The following is a 21,037-nucleotide window of genomic DNA, read 5'->3' as shown; positions in this document are numbered from 1 at the left end:
GACCTGGCAGATGCTAAATGCATTTGATGCAGCTCATAAATCCAGTTTCTACTTCCTGCTTCTCAGAGAAGAGCTCATATCTATTTGATAAGATGTTTTTAAGGCACTTAAGAGAAAAAGGAGGAGGAAGTGGCTTCAGTGTTTATGGCTGTTAAAAGAAGAAAACAATGCTCCTTTATAATGGGTGGTTCTGCTTCATCTTTTTAAAAGCCTCTTCTGTTCTTTCTGAATACTTGTACATATGCAGAGGTTTACATGACCATTAGCTCAAACACATAAATAATCTCTTACAGATTTTTTTTTTATGTGCACATGCATATACCCACATTTATGCCCATATGCTAAAAACACTTTTTTACCTGACTGCACCAAAAATTTGATGGCGAGTTATGAGATTGTTATTAAAGTTACATTTCAGAAGCATGGGGAGTTTTTTTTGGTAACAGAGCTTCATTCAAATACATAATAAAATATTTCCCATAATATCTAAACTACTCTATTCGAGCCATTAAAAGAATGTTCTTATTTTGTACATAGGACAGGTAAATTTTATAATCAACACAAGTAACCTAATGAAAATAATGTAGTTTTAAAGTAAACTAAAAAAGCATTTTGTCAATAAAAACAGCCACAGTTTGTTTTTCTGTAACCAAAAGTATGAATATATAGGTTACTCACAACTCTAGCTTACTTTTGTCTAAGCATAGCAAATTTTTCTTATTTAATAAAAATTTTGTGTTTCACTGAAGTAATTAATAGGGGTATGGTCTTCTCGGTTACAAGATGTTGTAGAATCCTTTTCGATCTGGAAATGTTCCAAACTCAACAGATTTCACTTGCCTATCTCTATGAAGCTGTATTTATTTTGTTTATTAATTTTTCCTCAATTACAGAATTTTACCTTTTGTGGTGAAAGGAGATGCATCTAAAAAATCAAGAGTAACACTTCTTTTTTTCTTTCATGTATAAATTAATCTGTATTCAATGCAATGGTATGTGTGTAGAAATGTGTGTAATACACTCTTTAAACAAAACACAAAGCAGACAAATTGTCAAGCAGTTTTCTTTTGAATGCAAGCTTAATATTTGATAACAGCAATACAAAAGACTAAATTTTACAGTAATCTGAAAGCATAAGTGATTGCAATTTTCTCTTCTAGTAGGCTCAAGGATCATACAGTTCTTCAGTTGATAGATTATAATTTTTAATGGTTTTTTTTGCTGGCAGTATTTTGTTTGATTACTGTGTGAGTAGTGGACTGTAGTTTCTAAATGTCACTGACTTGTATAATGCAATTTTGGGCTCCCTCTTCCAAGTCTGTCTGTATGCCAAACAGCTTTTGAAGGTAAAATGTTTTGTACGTAGAATGAGTTTTTAAGTTTTAAAATACCATGACTTTGGTCTTTCTAACACATCTCTGTAATATAAAACTTTATGATCATATTTTTAGAGGAAAATATCAACCTAAATTTTGTTCATAATCTGTATTTCGCTGCAGAAACACCAACTGTATTTCCAGAAAATATCAAAGATAAAGAAACACCAACACCCGTTGAAGATATTCAGCTGGAAAGTTCTATTCCTCATACAGATTCTGGAATTGGAGATGAACAGATGCCCAATATTTTGAATGGGACAGACTTGGAGACCAGCACAGGTCCTGATGCTATGAGTGAGCTGTTGTCTACTTTGTCTTCAGAAGTGAAGAAATCTCAGGAGAGCTTAACAGAAAGCCCCAGTGAAATTCTGAAACCTGCATCATCAATATCCAGTATCAGCCAAAGCAAAGGCATCAATGTCAAAGAAATACTGAAAAGTCTTGTGGCAGCCCCTGTTGAAATTGCAGAATGTGGCCCGGATCCAATCCCTTACCCAGATCCTGCACTGAAGAGAGAAGCTCAGGCTATTCTTCCCATGCAGTTTCACTCATTTGACAGGTACATGGTTGGGCTCATTATTTTATATTGATGTAATTCAGAAGTTTGAAGGGCTTTTATTTCTTCAAGAAGGCCATTCTACAATCGGTTTGTATTAGAGTATGTTAAAAACAGCTGCACTGTGTCTCCCTTTCTGCATTACCAACAGACCCTGTAGTATAGACAAAAGTAATTCCCCTTGCTTTTCTCTGTTAACAGTGAATAAAACTCTATGAAGTACTTGGAAAACAAGCCTGTTGCAAAGAAATATACGTGCAATAAAACCTTTTTTTCCCTTTAAAACAGCATTTTAGGGAGAAAGAGGAGGGGTAATATCTGCTGATATAGAACAGATTGCGCAGAAATTCAGTTGAATATTCTTTCAAAGGCTTAAATCTTAATTGGATCCATCATTGAACTGTTTTCTGGTACTGAAATGCTTTGACCATGGCAAATTGTTTGCTTGGTCATGGTAGAAACCAGTTTCCTTTTAGGTCTTTAAGCAATAGAAGTTGTTAAAGCTCAGAAGTTAGTGCTTAAAACTAAACTTATGAACTTTTCCACAGAATCTTTTGTTTTTTTCCTTGGGCTGTATCTTCCTAGTTTCTTTAATATACTTGCCTTTAAATGTCCAGTCCCTCTCAGTTAGCCTGAATAAAGAAATTGTACTATTGTGCAATTCTCAGCATCCTTCCAGAAGTTTAGACCATTGTGAGTTTAGAAGTAAGTCTTGTGAATGTTGATGTGGTTTTATTTTCCATCTTTTAAGTTTCTTCATTAAAAAAAATTTAAACTGTTAAAAATGGAATCAAGACTTAAAGATAATTTAAGACATGTCTTGAAGGCTTAAAACTGTATTAGTTTATCAGGCAGGGACAGGAAGTAAAATACTGAAGGAAATTTAAAAAATTAATGTAGAAAAGAGTTATATTCTGATTTATGAGGGGAAAAAAATCTAAAAATCCATATTCACAGAAAACCTGAAAAAATATCATAAATATCTTCATTAAGTCTTAAGAAAAATAATATGCAATATTTTCAACATAACATAAACAGTAAAGTGCAAGAAGATATGTCAGAATTTTAGAATAGAAGTGAAGTGCTTTTCCATTTGGAGGCCCATAAAAAATCTGATGGCTTTTTGTCTCTCTCTGTATGCTATGAGGCTGCTTTTCTGAAATAATTCAATTAACAATTGTATCGTGCCTGTTGTAAGAAAGATGGTTTTATCAAGGCAGGTAAAGCGAAAATACTTTTGAAGCAATTAGTAGATCTCTTTCTAATAATATTTTAGGACTTTTCTAGAAAAAGCTCTTTTAAGAACTTTTTCATTAAGTTTATTTATTTTTTTTTTGTTTTTAGTTCATCAATCTGCATATTTTTACTTTAAATTGATTTTAATATGAGGTGAAAAATATTTTTTTCCTAATATACAGTTAGGATAGTATATACTGTACATTTTTTCCTTATCCTCTGTGAGGAACCACCGTATTCTAGAATATGCTCTTGTACATTAAGCAGTATGAAACGTTGTGCTGCTTGTAGAAATAATCATACCTTAACTGTAATCACCAGAAAGGTTACTTTATCCAAATTTCTCCCTGGGTTAATAAGAAAAATATTTCATTCTGAGAGTTGTAGTTGATTCACAAAATACCAGTGAGCTGAATTAAAAAGGAGTATATCACCTCATGAAATGTCTTTGTCATTGTTAGAGGGAACTTGACATCAAGGTGATTGAAGACATGAATTTCACTGTGCACTTCTAAATTATAGCTCTATAAGAAAGCATTAAAAACTCCAGGGGCTTGAAGTTGATTGTCATAACGTTATTTAATGCGAGCACCTCCATTTAATTGTTCTTGCAACAATGTGTCTGCTTGTACCTTTTGAACATCATGAGAAGTAGTAGATAAACATAAAATTATGGAATGATTTAAGAGGTGCCTCATGTCTAGAGTTTATAAGTTTTGATAGATATTTCATACTTAATAAGTTTAGCAGCTAGTGAGTTTGAGTTTAGGGGGTTGTTTTTCCCCTGACCTGTTACCCTGCCAACCAAATTTCATTATTTCCTGTACAAAGTGCACCACTGTGTTTGTATTTTGATAACATACATTGTACTTGTCAGCCTTTGGAATTATTCACTTCTTCATAAAAAAGAAAAAAAAATAAAAAAGAAATGGTTGAAGTTTAGGCAGAAGAATTCACTTTTATATAATTTTTGATGTTTTGGTTTTTTTTCTTCTCTTAAATAAATGACCCTGCTGTCTGATTTTGGTGAGTGAGGTAGATGATGACTTGTAGTATAACAGCTATGAAGGGAAAAATGACAAGTTCAGGCAAGTCCTGCAGATTAGGATATGTTACATTCTTTTATCCAACTCAACAAATCCTTTTGAACTGTGGGCATTTTGATGAAAATACAGATATTCTTAGCCTATGAGACCTCAACTGTCTGGTTCCACTCATGGCTGCATTATTGAATGATGCCCACTATTCAAGCAAGTATTCCTCTGTGCAGATTTTTCCTATTGCCAGAGTTCTTACTTGACCACTGGGACAATTTTTGGAGGCAAATTATGGCTGGTGATGGTGTCACTTTCCAAATTAGGAAGAGGGAGCAGATTCAGATTCTGACCCTATAACTTTTCATGGGGGATGAAACATGGGTTAGGGGGAAAAAACCTTAAATAGTATATTGAAATAATAATGAACAAATTTAAGTAGTTATGGAGAGAGCAGCATGAAGTTTACCTAATGGTGATTTCTGAACATTTTTATTTCCTGTAGTATCCCAATAACTATTGAAAAACTGAAAAAAGTTACAGCAGGGTTATCTTTCTATACCTACTCATGTAAATGAAATTGTGAAAATAATATAAAATAACAATTAAATAAGAGAAACTGCTTTTGGATTGGTTTTTTTTTAAAGCTAAAACTATGCCTGTAAATCATATTTCTGTAGGCTCTTATGTTGCTGTAGTTTATGCAGCTTTTGGTACTTCACTGAGTAATGTGGCTGTTGGTCATCTGTATTGTCTCTGGGGAGAACCATGAGCAATGGAGTGTATTGTTTTGTCAGGTTCTATTTGTTTCAGGTTTTACAAAATAAGCACAGTGATTCCATATTTATAAGCAAATCTAGGTTAGAGAAATGAATTTTGCACATTAATCTGAAGCTAGTCCTTGTAGGCTAGATTTTTTTCTTTTTTTTTTTTTTGCATTTGGATATCTGAGTGCTTAGCAAAATAACAGTTGAGGTAAATTTCTTGAATTATGATCACAGATGAAGGTAAGTACCATGTAAAGTGAACTCCTGTGAATAGAATTGAAATTGAGAACTATATTTTAGCATTTAATATGATGTGTTTTGCTCTACGTGTTCTTTTAATTGTACATTGCTGATGTGTCCATAAGAGTCATTTTGTAACAGGCTCCCGCGCATTCTCCCGTGGAATTTGCGCAGTTATAAACGAAACATAAAAGCAGAAAAAGTGCCCAGCATGTTTTATCAAATGGGAGCAGTGTGCAGCTAATGTATGCAGCAGTTCAAGTGCTATCAGATGTAAATGATGAGGTGATATTGATGAAAGGAGGGGATTGAGGTCTCGGGGGGCGCTGATGACGGATTGAACAGAAGCGCCTTGCGCCGCACGTAACTCAAGTCTGTCGTCTTCACCACTCAAAGCCGTAATGGGAGGTGGCAGTCTGAAATGAGTTGCCACGGCAAAGAGTATTATTTTTGAAATGCTTTCACACAAATCACTAGGCCCTGCATACAACTTAGTTTCATGCTTTAATGTCATCAGGAGGCACAAATTGGTGTGTCTAATTGTTTGCCACCTGCCAGCAAAATGAGCTGCCAGGCAGCCAGACGGGTTTGATTGTCTGTCAGCTCTTCAATAGATTGAGAGTGACAACATCAAAAATTTCACTTCAAACTCTGAAGCTTTGAGCAGCTTTTCAGAGACCTCTTCCCCACAAGTGCTTCTGGACAACTGCATTTTTCAATTAGTTTTCAATATATTGCTGCCTTCTGCCTCATCTGTCTTAAGGTAGCTGTAATTACATTATGAGCTATATAAACAGATTTCTGGGACACAGGAGCCTGGATCCTCAAAGTTATGACATGTCTTTTAACGTCAGACTGAATTTCTTGAAAATGGCATCCAGGTTGACATTTTTAGAAGCAAACACAAAGGGTTATTTCACCTAGATTTGCAACTAATGGAGCATAACTCACCAATAATTCCTTTTTGCCTTCTCATCTTTTGTCTGACAAAATTCAGTCCCTCTTATTGATTTTTAGGGTTTGGGGATTTCTCGTTTCTTTTTTTTTTTTTTTTGTCAATTTGCATTGGTTCCACTAGATGCAACCTACATCATTATGGTTTTTGAATTTGTTTGTGATTCTACTCAGTATTGCATTTTGAAGCTTACACTTGTTCCTCTTTACTTTTTTCTAGTAGAGATTTACATGCATCCTACTATTGAAATTGAGAGTGCTTGTGGTTTTATGTCTCATTATTTCTTCAAACTGAGGTAATTTACCATCTCTTTTCTGTTCTTAGAATTATTTCAATGGGAAGAATGCTTCCATAAGCAGAAAATCTTGAGTTCCTAGAAATTAAAAGATCAGGATTTTTTTTCTGCTATTAAAGATATGATTTCCTTTTAATCCATTATCATTTCATAAATTGGAAGATTATGAGTTTGCTTACTAGTCAGTGAAGTCTTTAGGAACATATTTGAGAATATTTTGGAGAACACATCTTTGAAGTATTTTAGTTTTGATTTTTGCAGTTTTGTGGTTTTTTTTTTTTTTTTATCTTCCCTGACAGAAGGACCTTGGGGGCAGGTGCTAGAAAAGGTGGACAGCTTGTGAGATTCAGCCAGGTCTCATACTTTGGGTGTCACAGTAGTGTGTGAACATATAAATGAAATAATCAGTAGTGTGGGAATTAAAGGACCTATCTGATTCTAGTTCATTTAAGATAATTTTCAGTATCGTTATGCAGTGGAGACCAGCCCAAAGAAAATACTTGACTGGTTCTCTAGAATATATTTTTCTAAGGTAGCAGTAAAAATACACTCCAGAGAATAAGGTGTGGTTTGAGATCCTGTTAGAGTAGAGGGCTGAAGTTGCATTGTCTGTATTCCTGGAGAGTGCCTTAGTCACTCATTTAGTATATATAATAAAAGACAAAGGGAAAGCTCATCACCACCTCAGCTGTTTAGGGGAAAAAAATCATCCTAAATTTATGAATAGGTTCAAGTCAACCAAAATTTGGTGTATTAGCTCTCAATTTATTTTCATTAGGATGTCATCACATTCCCCATGTCTTTAATTTAGCAATCTATACACAGGTGACTCTTTCTAAACTCTTATCACCTGTGTAATGTGAGTCTTTTCTTATTCATATACATGATGCTGTAGGTATGTCTGACCTGAAGGTGATGAGGAGAAGCCAGAATCTCCCTATCCTCTAATATAATTCACTGGCTATATAGATGAAAATTGTGCTGCATTTTTGTCTTGCTGTTTACTCTATCTGCCTTCTTTAACAGGACTGATTGCAGCTTTGTAGCCTTACCTTTTTTTGTTCAACGTATATACAGGATTAGGTTCCTCATCAATACTCATTTTTACTCTATATTGATTGTTTCTTTGGGTTTTTTTCTATATTTGATGATGCTCCTGACATTTAATACATCACATGTTCACTTAGATTCTCATCAGTTTCTTCAAACTTATTAAGCTTCCAGTATTTCCCATTTCTCTGTTCAGCCAAGACTATGAATCTCTCCTGATAATTAACTTTTTTACATTTTGAAGTTTTCTTTGTTTCTTGTCAGTATTTTAGATTATTTTAGATGCTTCAGGTAATTTATCCTGGATGCAGAGGGCAGGATTTCCTTGTGAATAAATACTTCTCTGCCTGATCCAAGAGTGAGGAGCAATGCTCTTCATGTGCTTGTCCTAAAATCACACCTGAGATAATTTGCTTTCTTCTAGTTAGAGATAAGCAATTTTTGTTTAGTAGATAAGGATCATTTAATGTGCTTGAAGATTTGGAGGTTTTGGTGCATATATGCATATAATACATGGATATTCAGCGCTAATATTTCATTTGCATAGGTCCCAACAATTATATACTTCTGTGAGTCTTCCATATCTTTTCTACAACTCATGTGTATACCTCACAATTTTTAATCATCTTTTTTTTTCCATGGCTGTTTACTCTGACTTAAACCTTTCCTCCTTAGTATCAGATGTCGCTTACCTTAATGCAGTCAGCCTAATAGAAGGTTGTTTAAAGAAGGATTCAGAATGTGTTTAGCACATAGTAACGTTGCAGGCTCGGGTCAGAGTCGGGTGGAAATCAGAAAGAACAGGGGGTAAACAACAGTATAAATATAAAGGACTAGATATGTACAGAGATATAGCCATATAAATGAGAAGCTTTCAGAGAAGAAATATTAAGCTTTCTTTTCAGAGATTAAGTTAATCTTGCTGTAGGAACAAGGTAGCGTGTAATATAGCAGACAAATTGCCACCCACTTTCTAATGTGATTTCTTCTGAAACCTCTGAAGTTGCTGTTTGACACAGAGCAATTCTAGGCAAAACTTGCCTGAAGTCTGTGCAGCCTTTTGAAGAAAGCTTGAAAAATCCTCATGCTTTCTGCTGCTGTGGGGGAGGAGGAGCAAGAATATTAATTCAGCCTTAAGAGGTTTCACGTATCCCACAAGAGAGTAAAGTGATTCTAATTTAATTGCTGCTGCTCAGATAGGTAGCTCAAGACATCCAGTATTGAAGGCTTATCTCTGACCTTTATGTTGACCACAGTGATTAAGTTGGAAAGCCTTTAAATTTTAAAATGGAGAAGAGATGCAGAAAGTGAATTGCAGAGAAAGAGAAAATATAGAGCTGCATAACCTGATTTTTCTGTCACCAGCACTGTGTAGCTAAATATTTAAGTAAAGTCAATTTGAGGAAGTGGTGGGGTTTTTTAATTTTCATTTTCTCTTTTTGCTTTTCAATGCATTAATGACATTATTTCCTATCTAGTTATTTCATGCAAATTTCTAAACCCCAGAAGAATCCTGTAGCTATTTGCTGAGGTCATTTAATGAACCAGCAATGCATAAGTAGTATGGGGGTTGAATCAACAACACTCATCTTAAGCATGATATGAATTACGATGACTTCAGGCTCAGGTTTAAAACTGATAAAGGACACTCAAAGTAAAGGAGCAGTTATAGCCACAGGTATATTTAGAATTGTGAACCACCCAACAAACACAGAAATAAAATCAGTTGCTACAGACAATTACTGCTAAGTTTTTGCTGACTAAATAATTGGGAATCATTGGAGACCATGATGTGATTCAGACAACTGTGGGCCAGTTTGGAACATTTAGGGAGTCTGAAATATGTTCTACAAAACAAGGCTTAAAATGAAATACAGAAGTGTGCATAACCTTTTCTTCTAGTCTGTAGATTTCTGTTCATGCAAGAAAAACCTGAATGCCTGACAGATACATGTAAGGCATCTATCACAGTAAATTCATCCCTCAACTCATATTACGCTCAATTATAATACTTCTTTCATAAGTCTGATTTTTTATTTGCCTGTTTTCACTGTGTGTGCTGTTGGAGTGGTTAGATTGGTTAAAAGAAGACTTTCTTTACTTGAAGGACAGTCATTCTCTTTCACCTTTCATGTTCTGCTGTCTCTCTTATTGTTTTGCACATTTTTGACCACTCTGTGTGAACAATACAACAGTTTTTCTGTCTGCTTCGTCTAGATGTCATTCTGTATTCACTCACTGTATTTTGTTTTATCAGTAGGAATGAGACATTTTGACAAGGTCACCATGTATGTCATGTCAGAAAGCTGCATTTTCTTTCAGCCTGGGATGATGTCATCTCACTGATTTTCTCTAGTGTTATGGTAGAGAGGTTTCTCTTGCTATTTCTTGATAATTTATTATTTTTAATAGCACCTGACCTATCCCAGTGTGGTGATTTAGACATACAAAACAATGCCAACTATGTGTAGAGTGTTATATCTGTGGTATTTGGGAAGGGTTGTCCTTCTTGCTATAGAAGATGTATTTCAGTCCTAAATGACAGTCATTAGGGGTCCCTTCCAAATCAAACTGATCCTATTACATCCAGGAAATAAAGCTGACATATGTGGTCTTTGGTATGGAAAGTTAGGTGATTTTTTGGACACTCTGAAAGACCACTAAACTGTTTAAACATGAGGAGGAAGACCTTGAATTTCGCTTCATCTCTAGAAAAGTAGCAGGAAAATAGGAAATACTTCCTCAGTGGTTGTATTGCCAATTTAGCAGATACTAATGCTAGACTTTATATGAGGGGAAAATTGTTTTTCTTAGAATAGAACACGTGTCTTTCACTCACAGTGTGTCACATTTGGAAACACTAGAATGAGTGTGTGTCTAAGGAGATTTTTCAGCAGTCAAGCATCCTTCCTGCTTGCATCCAGATAAGAGGTCCAGGATCTGCTCCAGTGGCATGGAGAGCATGGGATGACAGCTGTCAAGTTTTCCTCACATCTCCTATGTTCTTTATATGTTGGCCACTCTTTCCAAATTTTGGATATTACTTTTCTACCTTTGTGGACCTGCCAACAGTGTCTCTGTCCTTCCCAAGCTCTTTGAGTCATCACCCTTCACAGTTTTTGTCTGCAAGGTCATCTTGTTAAACTGCACGTTCACCTGTGGTCTTGGTGACCTGATAATCTGTGTGCCATTACAATAGGGCAATCTAAGATGCCTTTTCCTCCTGTCTCTTTCCTTCTTGTGCTCCAGCATGAAAATGCTCTCATTCATTCTTCATGCACCCTTTATATTTCAATTCTCCACAAAGGTAGAGCGTAATGACAATAGTTTCCTTTTGAAATTCATATAATTTGGAAGTACTCCCACTTAAGAAACAAGTCCTAATTTCTTCTTGTGTTTTTATGACACTACAGGGACTTTGCTTTTGCATACTTATTCAGTATTATAACCCAAATTCAAATATTTGGTTGAGGTATTAATTGAAATAGAGATCTTTGTATATAGTAGATTGGGGCTAACTTTAGGAAATTTCATGGTTTTACAGAGCAGATTAATCTAACCCCTGTAGACCCAGCTTTGTTCAGCCGTAGCTGCTGCTATGTAAACACTTCTTATGAGCAGTGATTGTAAGATTATTAACTACAGACAAAAGCAATTATTTTAGGGTCACTTATCTTAATCAATAGCTATTGCATTGTTCAAACTCATCTCCTCCTAATGTAAATGGACTGAGACAAAAACCCATTGACATGCCTAGACTTACCTCTCTAACAGTATGTGCTTCAGGGCAGGGGTAAACTGTTGTTCACATTGCAGGGGCTTCCACTGCCAGCCCTCTAATGAAAGCAAGGAAAAATAGTTCTGGAATCTTTGATACACTGTCACATCTTTAAAATTCAGGGAGATGGAGGATTTAGACATATAGGATCAAAGTACATACCATAAAACATTGTGCCACACACTATGATTTGTTATATGCCATCATATTTACACAGAAATGTAGCAAAATGGTTACTGAAGGAAGTTCTTGACCAAAATGTGGCCTCATTATCCTAAATATTTGCCTTTTTTTATCACAATGATTAATTTTAAAGAAGAGTGTGTCTGCTTAAACAGAAAATGTACATGATGATGAAAATATGTTGTTCAATATTATACAAATATGATTTCTTTCAGGTTTGTTTTTCACTGAGGTTTGCCACTGAAATAGACTTTTAAGGAGAAGGGGGTTTTATAGATAAATGGAAATACTAAAAAGAAAAATGTAAATTTTATTGCTTCTACTATGAGAGCTACTCAGTTGTGAAAAAATATTGTCTCCAAAGAGCAAGTCTTTAGTCTTCACGTTTGAAAAACCCCTAAGTGTGATTTCAAATTAGGTTGAAAAGTTTTTGTTTGAGTGCAGTGTTATCTGCTTATATTTGATATTATGTTGGATTTTTGTATGAAAGCCCTGTTCTCTTCTTAAAAGCTTCAAATTCTCGAGACTGCTTTTCAAACCTCAGCAATATCAATACTGTGAAAGCACATATTTATTGTGTTGCATTTTTGCTGTTCAATGTACATCATGTGCTATTGATTTAAATTAAGATGAATGAAGACTGAAATCTAAAATTTTTTCTTAGTCATCTCTGTGAAAGACTGATATGTTCATGGTACTGAGGAGTAACCTACTGTATTCAAATGGGCAGATAAAAGGCAAAAAAATTATTATCTTAGGTAACTTCATTAGGATCAACAAATTCGCAGTCTTTATGACTGCATGCATATAGACTCCTAGTCTCCTGGCATGATTTCTGACAGCTAACATTATCTTTGCAAATCTAGAACACATTGCAGTGTCACACTGTTGATAGCAGTGTTCTCAACATACTGAGATGATGGAGTCTTTTCATTTTGTGGGTGTTGGAAGACAAATTAGGTTCTTCAGAATCACATGAAACTGCAGAATAAGGATAGGAGTATGGTTTGAGGACCTGTTAACAGAGTTGTACTCTGTTTCAGGAAAATTAAGAAAATTTACAATATTATGTATTTCTCAGCAATGGCATCATACAACAGCCCTAAACTCCTCACAATCAAAAACTCTTCCTGGCTCTGTTATTCAATTTCAGTAATCTGTTGTTACTTTTTCCACAGGAGTGTGGTTGTCCCAGTGAAGAAGCCCCCTCCAGGTAGTCTGGCTGTCACCACTGTTGGAGCTGCCACAGCTGGGAGTGGACTGCCACCGGGTAGTACACCTAATATATTTGCTGCAACAGGAGCTACACCAAAAAGTATGATTAATACAACAGGTATTGTCCTTAAATATTCTTGTGACCCTCATTTTGTCTTTTTTGTTTTGTTGCCTTTAGTGGTGTTTTGTTTTTTAATCATCTTTGTGTTGTTGTTTTTTGTAGGGCTTTTGTTTTGTTTTGTTTTCCAAAATAAAACCTGGAAAGATTAAACCTTTGCCTTTATTAGAGACAGTGTTTTCTCTTGGTCTATATTTATAATCTTTGATAGTGCATACTGGACTTGCACAGCCTTAAATAAATTAATGAATAGCCTCAGTATTGTTTTATAAGTGCATTTTAGAATTGAAATGAGCTTACTTTTCTAGTGCTGTGCAGTAAAGGATGATTATGTGATACATACCAATTAATCCCTCCTTACATCCCAAAGAAAGTACAGACATGTAGCTACTTAATAAACATATTGTGATTGTAGAAGGTGAATATTTTGGGCAATTACTATTTGTCAGTGAAAAGTATGCTCTTTTTGGAAGGTCTTTTAGTAAGAAGCTAATGAATTTAACTGAATTCATGCGTTAGCAGTAGTTGTTTCTTGTGACCTATAGAAGGAGGACTAAATCTTCTTCTAAAATTATTTTTAATAATACTAATGGGGTTCTCTATCATGAAGGAGCCTGTGGACAATGGAGACTGGTTTCCATTGAGAATGAATCCTTACTGAGAGTAACTGATATTTAATTTAAACTCATTTGAAATGTCTTCTTTCTTTCTAAAAAAAGCAAAAGTACTTGAGTGAAGAGCGCTCTTCAAGGATATCACAACTTCAGTCAAGGGTTGAGAATGTGAAAATCTCTGTGGGGTTGTAGCAAATAGAGGGGGATCTTTTGGCATCCCTCTACTTTATGGAGTAATATGAACGCTTTTATTCTTTCCTTTTGCAGATTACCTTTAATACCTGGTAATAGAGCTTTGATTTTTCCAAGTATAAAAAAACCCTCTAAACTTAAAATCTAATTTTCCTTAGGCAGATGGGAGGAGTGAATACTCTGAATAATGTTGCTGCTGCTCTCAACATTTCCATTTGCGTAGACACTTCTGTTAATCTTGAAAGGATTTTTTTTAGGTATTCTTATGTTGTGCAAAAAATATCCTGCACTGGAAACCTTGTTTTCCAAATGATACTGTATAGTAATAAGCTTTTCAGTCTTCTTACTGATTCAGTATCTGAACTATTTTGGCTGGAATGCAGTAGCTCTCGTTTGTAAGTAATTGCATTTTGATCAGTCATTTCCCCAATACTGCTCTCTTAGTAGAGGGCGGTATTGCAGATGCCATGGTACATTCACTGGGGATTAAAGACTCCTTTTTTTGACAGATCTTGCACTTTTTTTTTTTAATGAAATTTTTTTTGATCTTAATCTATGGATTAGCTTGATTAAATGGAAAATAATGATTGAATGGAATTTCAGCAAGTATGAGGTTCAATTAGAACTATATATATGTACTGAATTCTATAGTAAAGCATTATAGAAAGATTTGAATTTTGGAGATATAAGTTTGGTATTAACATTTTAGAAATTCTAAACATATTAATGACATTTAAAAAAATAGCATCCCATTGAAAATATATAAGTAAACATTAGATTTAAATGCTCATTTCACCATTTTTGACTATGCTATGCCAATGATAGTCAAAACACTGACTCATATGTCAGTTTTTGAGACATTTGGAATATCTAAAAACTTTCTGGTTTATATACTTTAAATCCATTAAATCTATTAAATATCTATGTTCTTGATAAATTTAAAGCATTGTCTAGAATTTAATTGAAGAGTACTTTTTTTTTTTTTTTTTTTGGTTATGATAAAAAGGAAACAGAATGCAATTTTTTAGAAACACTAGATGTCCCCCCAAACCTATTTACAATTGTTTTTACAGTATGTCACAGATACTCTAGAAATACAGTTATAGCTATGTGATGGGTAGCACAATCTATAAGGTATATTCTGTGCTGGCCTTATGTGAAAGGTGGTTTTCTTCAGTTATTCATGGGTTATAGTCAGTGTTTACATTCCATCTGCCACCTCTGTCACAGTCAATGTCATGTCATGACTTAATGAAATGCCTGTTATTGAAGTCCTTTAGTAATGTGAATGCATCTTTGGGGAGATAGGTTTTCCTCCTTCATCTTTTTATGTAAGAAACTGGGTTTATAGTTTCTTAGACTGGATTTCTGTAATTCATATCCTGATTCTTACTTCTCTGTTAATCCAATAGTTCTTGGTCTGTTTGATTTTCTGGAACAATTTAGCAACTGCATTTTTAAGCAACCTCAATGAAGAAAATTTCATTTTGGAAGGAAAAGGGAATAAACAATAAAAATACACATTCTTTATGTATATATGAATGAAAATAAGTGAAAAAAATGTGCAAATGCACATACAGAGACATATATATATAAATGAAGGCTTAATATTTCTTAGGCTATTCTATTCTCAGTTAAGTTGCTGTGATTCTTAGGTTGGGAGATATAACCTACCTTATATTTTGTGTTTCTCAATGTGTTTGGATACGTTTTGAATTTGTATTTAATTCAAGTCAGAAGACACAATGTAAACCACAATCCATCTCCCAATCCCATTATTAAAAATAACCTGCCTAAATCAGTTCCTAGTCTAAATACTGAACCTCACCAGCTACTTTAGTGTCAGCAAGCCCAGTAAATCCTGCTTGCATTTTGATAGTGTTTTGAATTTAAATGTTCTTAAATTATCCAGTCAAAATTCCAATCTTTGCCTTCTTTTATCAGTAAAAAATATCTAAAGACAAATTAAAAGAAAAAAATTGTCCTGCTGCCAGTTACCAGCATTTAATCTCTACTTCAGTGCTGGCTGGCTGCTTAAGCAGTTAAGAAACCATAAATGCTTTGTAGATCTCTGCAGGACACTGAAAAATAATATATATCTGTAATGCAAAGGACAGTGATGTATCAACTGCTGAAACTGACCACAAACAGGGAGTTAACAATTATCAATTTTGATAATGACCAGAATAATGTCACTGATCTCTGAACAGGAGTTCTTCACCCTCTCTTGCTAACTTGGATAAATCTTGTTGCCTGTCAGTCAGTCTCTTCTCTGGTAGCATTGCAGCTCCTCAGGCTTTGAACTCCAAGTACCAGATTGTTTGTAGCCACCTCTCTTGCAGTGATGTGTTGCAGAAGGACTGTGCAGAACAGGGACAGCATTTATCACAGCACTCTCACTGTTCATGGCCTCTCTGAGCCTTTGCTGGTTTGCTTCAGAGATACTGAACTCAGAGCACCATTTCAGCAAACATGATAGATTGGCATTTAGAGTCTAAGTTTAGCTCTCAGCTCTGACCCAGATCACTTAAAGTATAAATGTATGCTCTGTGTGCATCTTTTTTTCTGGGCAGCTGTTCACAACCCATTGAAATGATACCCCCACTGCCCTCCTTACTGTTGAGATCATACAATTCTTGACTCAAGGAAGGAAACAGAAAAAATTGTGATTAGAGTCTTAATATCTTCAGGCACCAATTTCCCCCATTACTTCCTGAAGTGATGTACATTTTCTATCTTCCCTGTCATTTTTTAAATTCTAATTTAGTTTCTGCCTGTAGTTGCAACTGGGCAGCCAACTGTGCATATATAAATATATTTTAAGAAATATTTAAAATTTTATTTTCTACTCAAGCTCCTCTTAAGTACACCTTTATTCTGCTCTACAGTATGATGTAAAATTATTTTCAACTTTGGAATATTATTTGGGAATAGTGGAAATGAGGTAAGGATTTATTTTGCCTGATTTTTAAAAGATTTCAAGCTTATCATTTTTGTACTACCAAAGTTGTAATAATATTTTGATAACCATATGGAAAGGTTTTCACGATTTTAGAATAAATAAAATTATTTCCATACTTAGAAGTAGATTAATAATACAAGGACTATTTTAAAAGTTTTGTTTCTTAAGACTGAATTAAGGTTTGTGTTTTTTGGGGGACAGGTGCAGTAGACTCAGGATCTTCTTCTTCCTCTTCGTCATCCAGCTTTGTGAATGGTGCTACCAGCAAAAATCTGCCAGCTGTCCAAACTGTTGCTCCTATGCCAGAGGATTCAGCTGAAAATATGAGGTACACAAGTTCTATCTTTTAATTTAATTATAATTTATCTTTCCAAATTTTTTTCCTGAAAAAAAGGACTCATTTAATGTGCATTTTACTGTAGTTACACATGCTACAGTGTATATACTTTTTGGGTACCAAGGATGTGCATATTAAAATAACTCTACACTGAAAAGTCTCAGTTTTTCAGCTGAAGGGTCTAGCTTGTTCAAACTATGTAAGACACTAAAACTTCATTAAAGTAATTTTTCAGCTGGCAGGTTTATTTTCTTTATTGAAGTACATATTAGAAAGTAGGCATTTTGGTAATGGAGCACTAGGAAGTGGAAGGAGGCACTCAACTTCTCCTGAGCAAGTGAAGGCTTGATAAACTGGAGAGAACAAAACCAGACCTGTATTTGAAAATGACACTAAAAATTTTGCTTGTTCTGGAGTGCTCTGCAAATACTGTGGAATTTATGAGGCTGACACACTGCTGAGTCTGACATGACATTTCCATTTACTTTAAGCCATTTAAAATCTGGAAAGTTTAATCAAATTATGATCATCCTCTTTTCTTAAGAAGCTTAAAGAAACTTTTAAAAACAGGTGTGATTTGACATAATTTAACTTCTGTTGTGAAGTGTCTTAACAATCATGGTCTCTGTTTTTTTCACAGTATCACTGCAAAGCTTGAAAGAGCTTTAGAAAAAGTGGCTCCTCTCCTGCGAGAAATCTTTGTTGATTTTGCCCCTTTCCTGTCTCGAACATTATTGGGGAGCCATGGACAAGAGCTGTTGATTGAAGGTACTGTTCTCTTATGACATTATTTTTTTTTTTTTTTTTAGCTATTATTCATTTGATACGAACAATTTTTTATTTTCACTAAACTTTATAGATATTTTTAATAAATGAATTAGTTGTTAATACCTTGTGATTTCACTTCTTTGCATTTAATTTCATTTAAAGAAGTTAAAAGTGATAGCTTTTGTACTCTTCTTTTCTCCTGAGGTACTGTGTAATGATACATCCTGTCACAAAATACTCTATATAGTTTGCCTTTCTCCCCTCATAATAATTCAGTGCTTCAGCCTGACTTTGAGAAACTAGTGAAAATACAATGAAAAAGTGTAAACTACTCTCCAGAAGAAAATAAAAAGAAAACCGTGTTCCGACATCATTGATGCCTGTATCTGTATTTGGTAGGGCTGTTTTCTCCTCAGGCACATCAGTTGGATTTACATAGTCACATAAAGAGCTGTCCCTAGAGGGAGGGGGGGGGGGGGGGGGAGAAACCTGATATAATTTTAAGGAAAAATATCCTTGACCACTTCCATGGATTTTTATGTGCTGTCTTTAGTACTTCATAATTAGAAATTGGCTTCATAAATGAGGCAGGAAGTAATGCAGAAGTTACATGGAATGTGCAGATATGGCAGGTTCATGAAGAATCAGTACTAATGCAGCTGAAATAGTGATGGGGGAATTCACATGAGCATGCACTGCTCCCAGGTCATGTATTCAGAGGAATATATTCAGCCAAGTAAACTTTTTCCTTCCAGTATTGTTTTGATGCAGAATATTGCTGTTCATTGAGAGGAAAAAGTCTCATTCTGATATTTAAAGATCTACATGGAAAAAATTACCGCTTTGTGTTCAAATTCCAAACACCTTTCTATTATACATGTGTTTTACCTAAATGTTAGTGTACAGTTTTTCTATGGTAAGTCCATGATTCCATCTCAGTGTTGGCTCTTGTTATAGAAATATTTGCATCTTGTAACTGAAATTTTATAGAGCCTTTTCTTCTTTCATCTTCTTATTGTTTAATAATACCAAGGAATGGTATAGTAACATAGTAATACTCAGAAGCTTCAGGCATTTTTTATTGTTAATTTTATAGCTTGCAAGTTGCACTTACAACTTAATGACACCTAAATTAATAGTCTGAGATTCACATTGCTGAAAGATAATTTATGGGTTACCTTCTTAACTCTTATTTCAGTGAAGTTAGTTGCAAGATTTGTACTAGTATTATTCTTTTCCATTTGGCAATTGCTTAGTTGTAATATAGGTTTCATAAAATATGACTAAAATTGTCTTGGTTTTACCTGAGTTCTTTCACTGTTTAAAAAAATTCTTAATTGGTGTCATTCTGATTTTCTCTTTTTGTCAGATCCATAGCATGAACAGTTCCCAGGATATGACAAAGACTGAAATGCTAGAGGTTACATGAATCTCCAACTATACAGCAGTATTTATTCTCACTGCTTATCCAGCAAGAAAGAGTTTTGTTGGATTCTTTCTGGCTAGTAGCATGTTTCTGATAACTGCTTGGAGTGTCATTCCATATTTTACCCCATCTATGACTTAACTACCCAATTCAGAATCAGAAAACATTGTTCACAAACCAAACACTGAGTTCCAAAACAAGTAATGTCCTTTCCATATTTTTCTTTAATGTTAAGTCTAACCTTCTTTTCAATAACTCTCTCAGTCCTGATTTCTAAAGACCAATCCTTTCTTCCCAAGATACTGAAATAGCAATCTGGGAAGTAAAAAAATCCAAGCACACCGTAGATTTTTATACTGTAGGACTTGAATTTTTCTTTGCCATGTCTAAAATACTTGGACTTTTTTTCTTCTTAACACAGGATTCAGAGTGGCTTTTATAGTCATTGTGTACTTCAGATCTTTTCTTTCTTCATTGCCTCTATGAGACCCTTTTTCTCAGCTAAACTGAATTCTTGCCTAGTTAAGATGACTTTGAAAAACAATTCCAAATTCTCTCTTATTCTGATACCTGATTTACTTTGAGAAATTTCCTGTCATTCCTTACTGGTAGTAGTCTTGAAGTATTTGAAAGTGCTTTCCAGGGAATGACTCAAAAAAGAGGGATGTAGGTGTGTTATTCAGGATATGAGAGTGCATAGAATTCCTTTGGGGTTTTGATAATTGAAATTTGACTTTTTTTTTACTGGCAAGCAGTAATTAACTTGACACTTTTATATGCAATGGTTTAATTTGTTACTCTGTGTGTAAAGGCTTTAGTTATAAGAATCAAAAAGGAGCAAATAAACCTTCTTTAATTAAGTCTTAGGGCACTTATCTGTTTTTGAAATTGATCACCATTAAAATATCTGTTGCATTCCATGAAGCATGTACTTTCAAGATTGACATAATAATACCTTTCCTTCTTTGCTGTTTTTCAAAACCTCCTTATGGTATGAAGTTTTTCTCCTATCACATTTTGCTAAAATCAGAATGCTGTCAGACATCCTTGATGCCATGTGCTTTTTACTGAGGCTTTTTCTAGTGCTCTTGTGCATGTGTATGTGTAAGAAATACTAAATCATTTTCACTTTGATAAGAATGTACACAGTCTTGTAAATGACTGCATACTGAAGAGCACAAAGTAAAAGGAAGCAGAAAACAAAATTACTTTTAAAACTTCTAATACAGGTTAATCATGCAAATTTTCCAGAATATTTGATGTTTTATGATAGCTGTTGTTGATATATTTTTGGAAATGTGCATACAGCTTAGTTATGATATCACCTTTTTGTAGTAGTTCAGCTGCCTCAAACCTTTGGTGAAAAATCTTGAAGTCATATCCTTTTACATTACACTTTATCATCGTTCTGTCCCATGGAAGACTGGTTCATCTATTGTTTGAGTAAATTATACTTAATGTCTTAGTGACTTCTTAACTTTTGATTGGAGTTGAAATGAACAGGCTGCAATGATCTTGCCAGTCTAGACCAAAAACTTAGGCCACTAATACTTGAAATGTTCATTTCTCTTCTTTTGGTAAACTCCTAAATGTGACTGGTAACAGAGGAACCCTACCAGGTAGTAATCTGAAATTGCAGAACATATTTATTGGTAAAATTCCTCATCTATTTATATTTACTCTACTAAAATTACTAAATTACTAATTACTGAAATAGATACTTGCTTTTTCTAAAACCAATTTTCTTCAAAGGTATCTTACACTCAACTGAATTTCAAATGTTTCATCAACTTCTCAGAATATTTTGAAAGTAGAAAATATTTTCAGTGATGGTTTAAAAGGAACCTTTTTGCATTTGAAAGCAAATAGCTTCAAACAGAGCATACCAGAACCAGCCCAACACTGCTGTGGTTCATCAACTGATGTTCTTCC

At 34.4% G+C, this 21,037-nt stretch overlaps 1 protein-coding gene across 8 annotated transcripts in view; it reads left to right on the top strand.

Moving 5' to 3' along the window:
- The window catches only part of NBEA (neurobeachin), a 451,247-nt gene that overhangs the window by 171,529 nt on the left and 258,681 nt on the right, over positions 1-21,037 (top strand). For all 8 annotated transcript variants that reach the window (XM_079333484.1, XM_079333487.1, XM_079333486.1 and 5 more), the window contains 4 exons: positions 1,500-1,938; positions 12,652-12,806; positions 16,776-16,902; positions 17,552-17,679. In XM_079333484.1, the coding sequence (XP_079189610.1) occupies positions 1,500-1,938; positions 12,652-12,806; positions 16,776-16,902; positions 17,552-17,679 (849 nt within the window). The remainder of the gene's footprint in view (positions 1-1,499; positions 1,939-12,651; positions 12,807-16,775; positions 16,903-17,551; positions 17,680-21,037) is intronic.

Source organism: Erithacus rubecula, assembly GCF_903797595.1.
Source record: "Erithacus rubecula genome assembly, chromosome: 1".
Taxonomy (NCBI): domain Eukaryota; kingdom Metazoa; phylum Chordata; class Aves; order Passeriformes; family Muscicapidae; genus Erithacus; species Erithacus rubecula.
The sequence above is the reverse complement of the archived record's forward strand: the minus strand, read 5'-3'. Positions and strand labels throughout refer to the sequence as shown.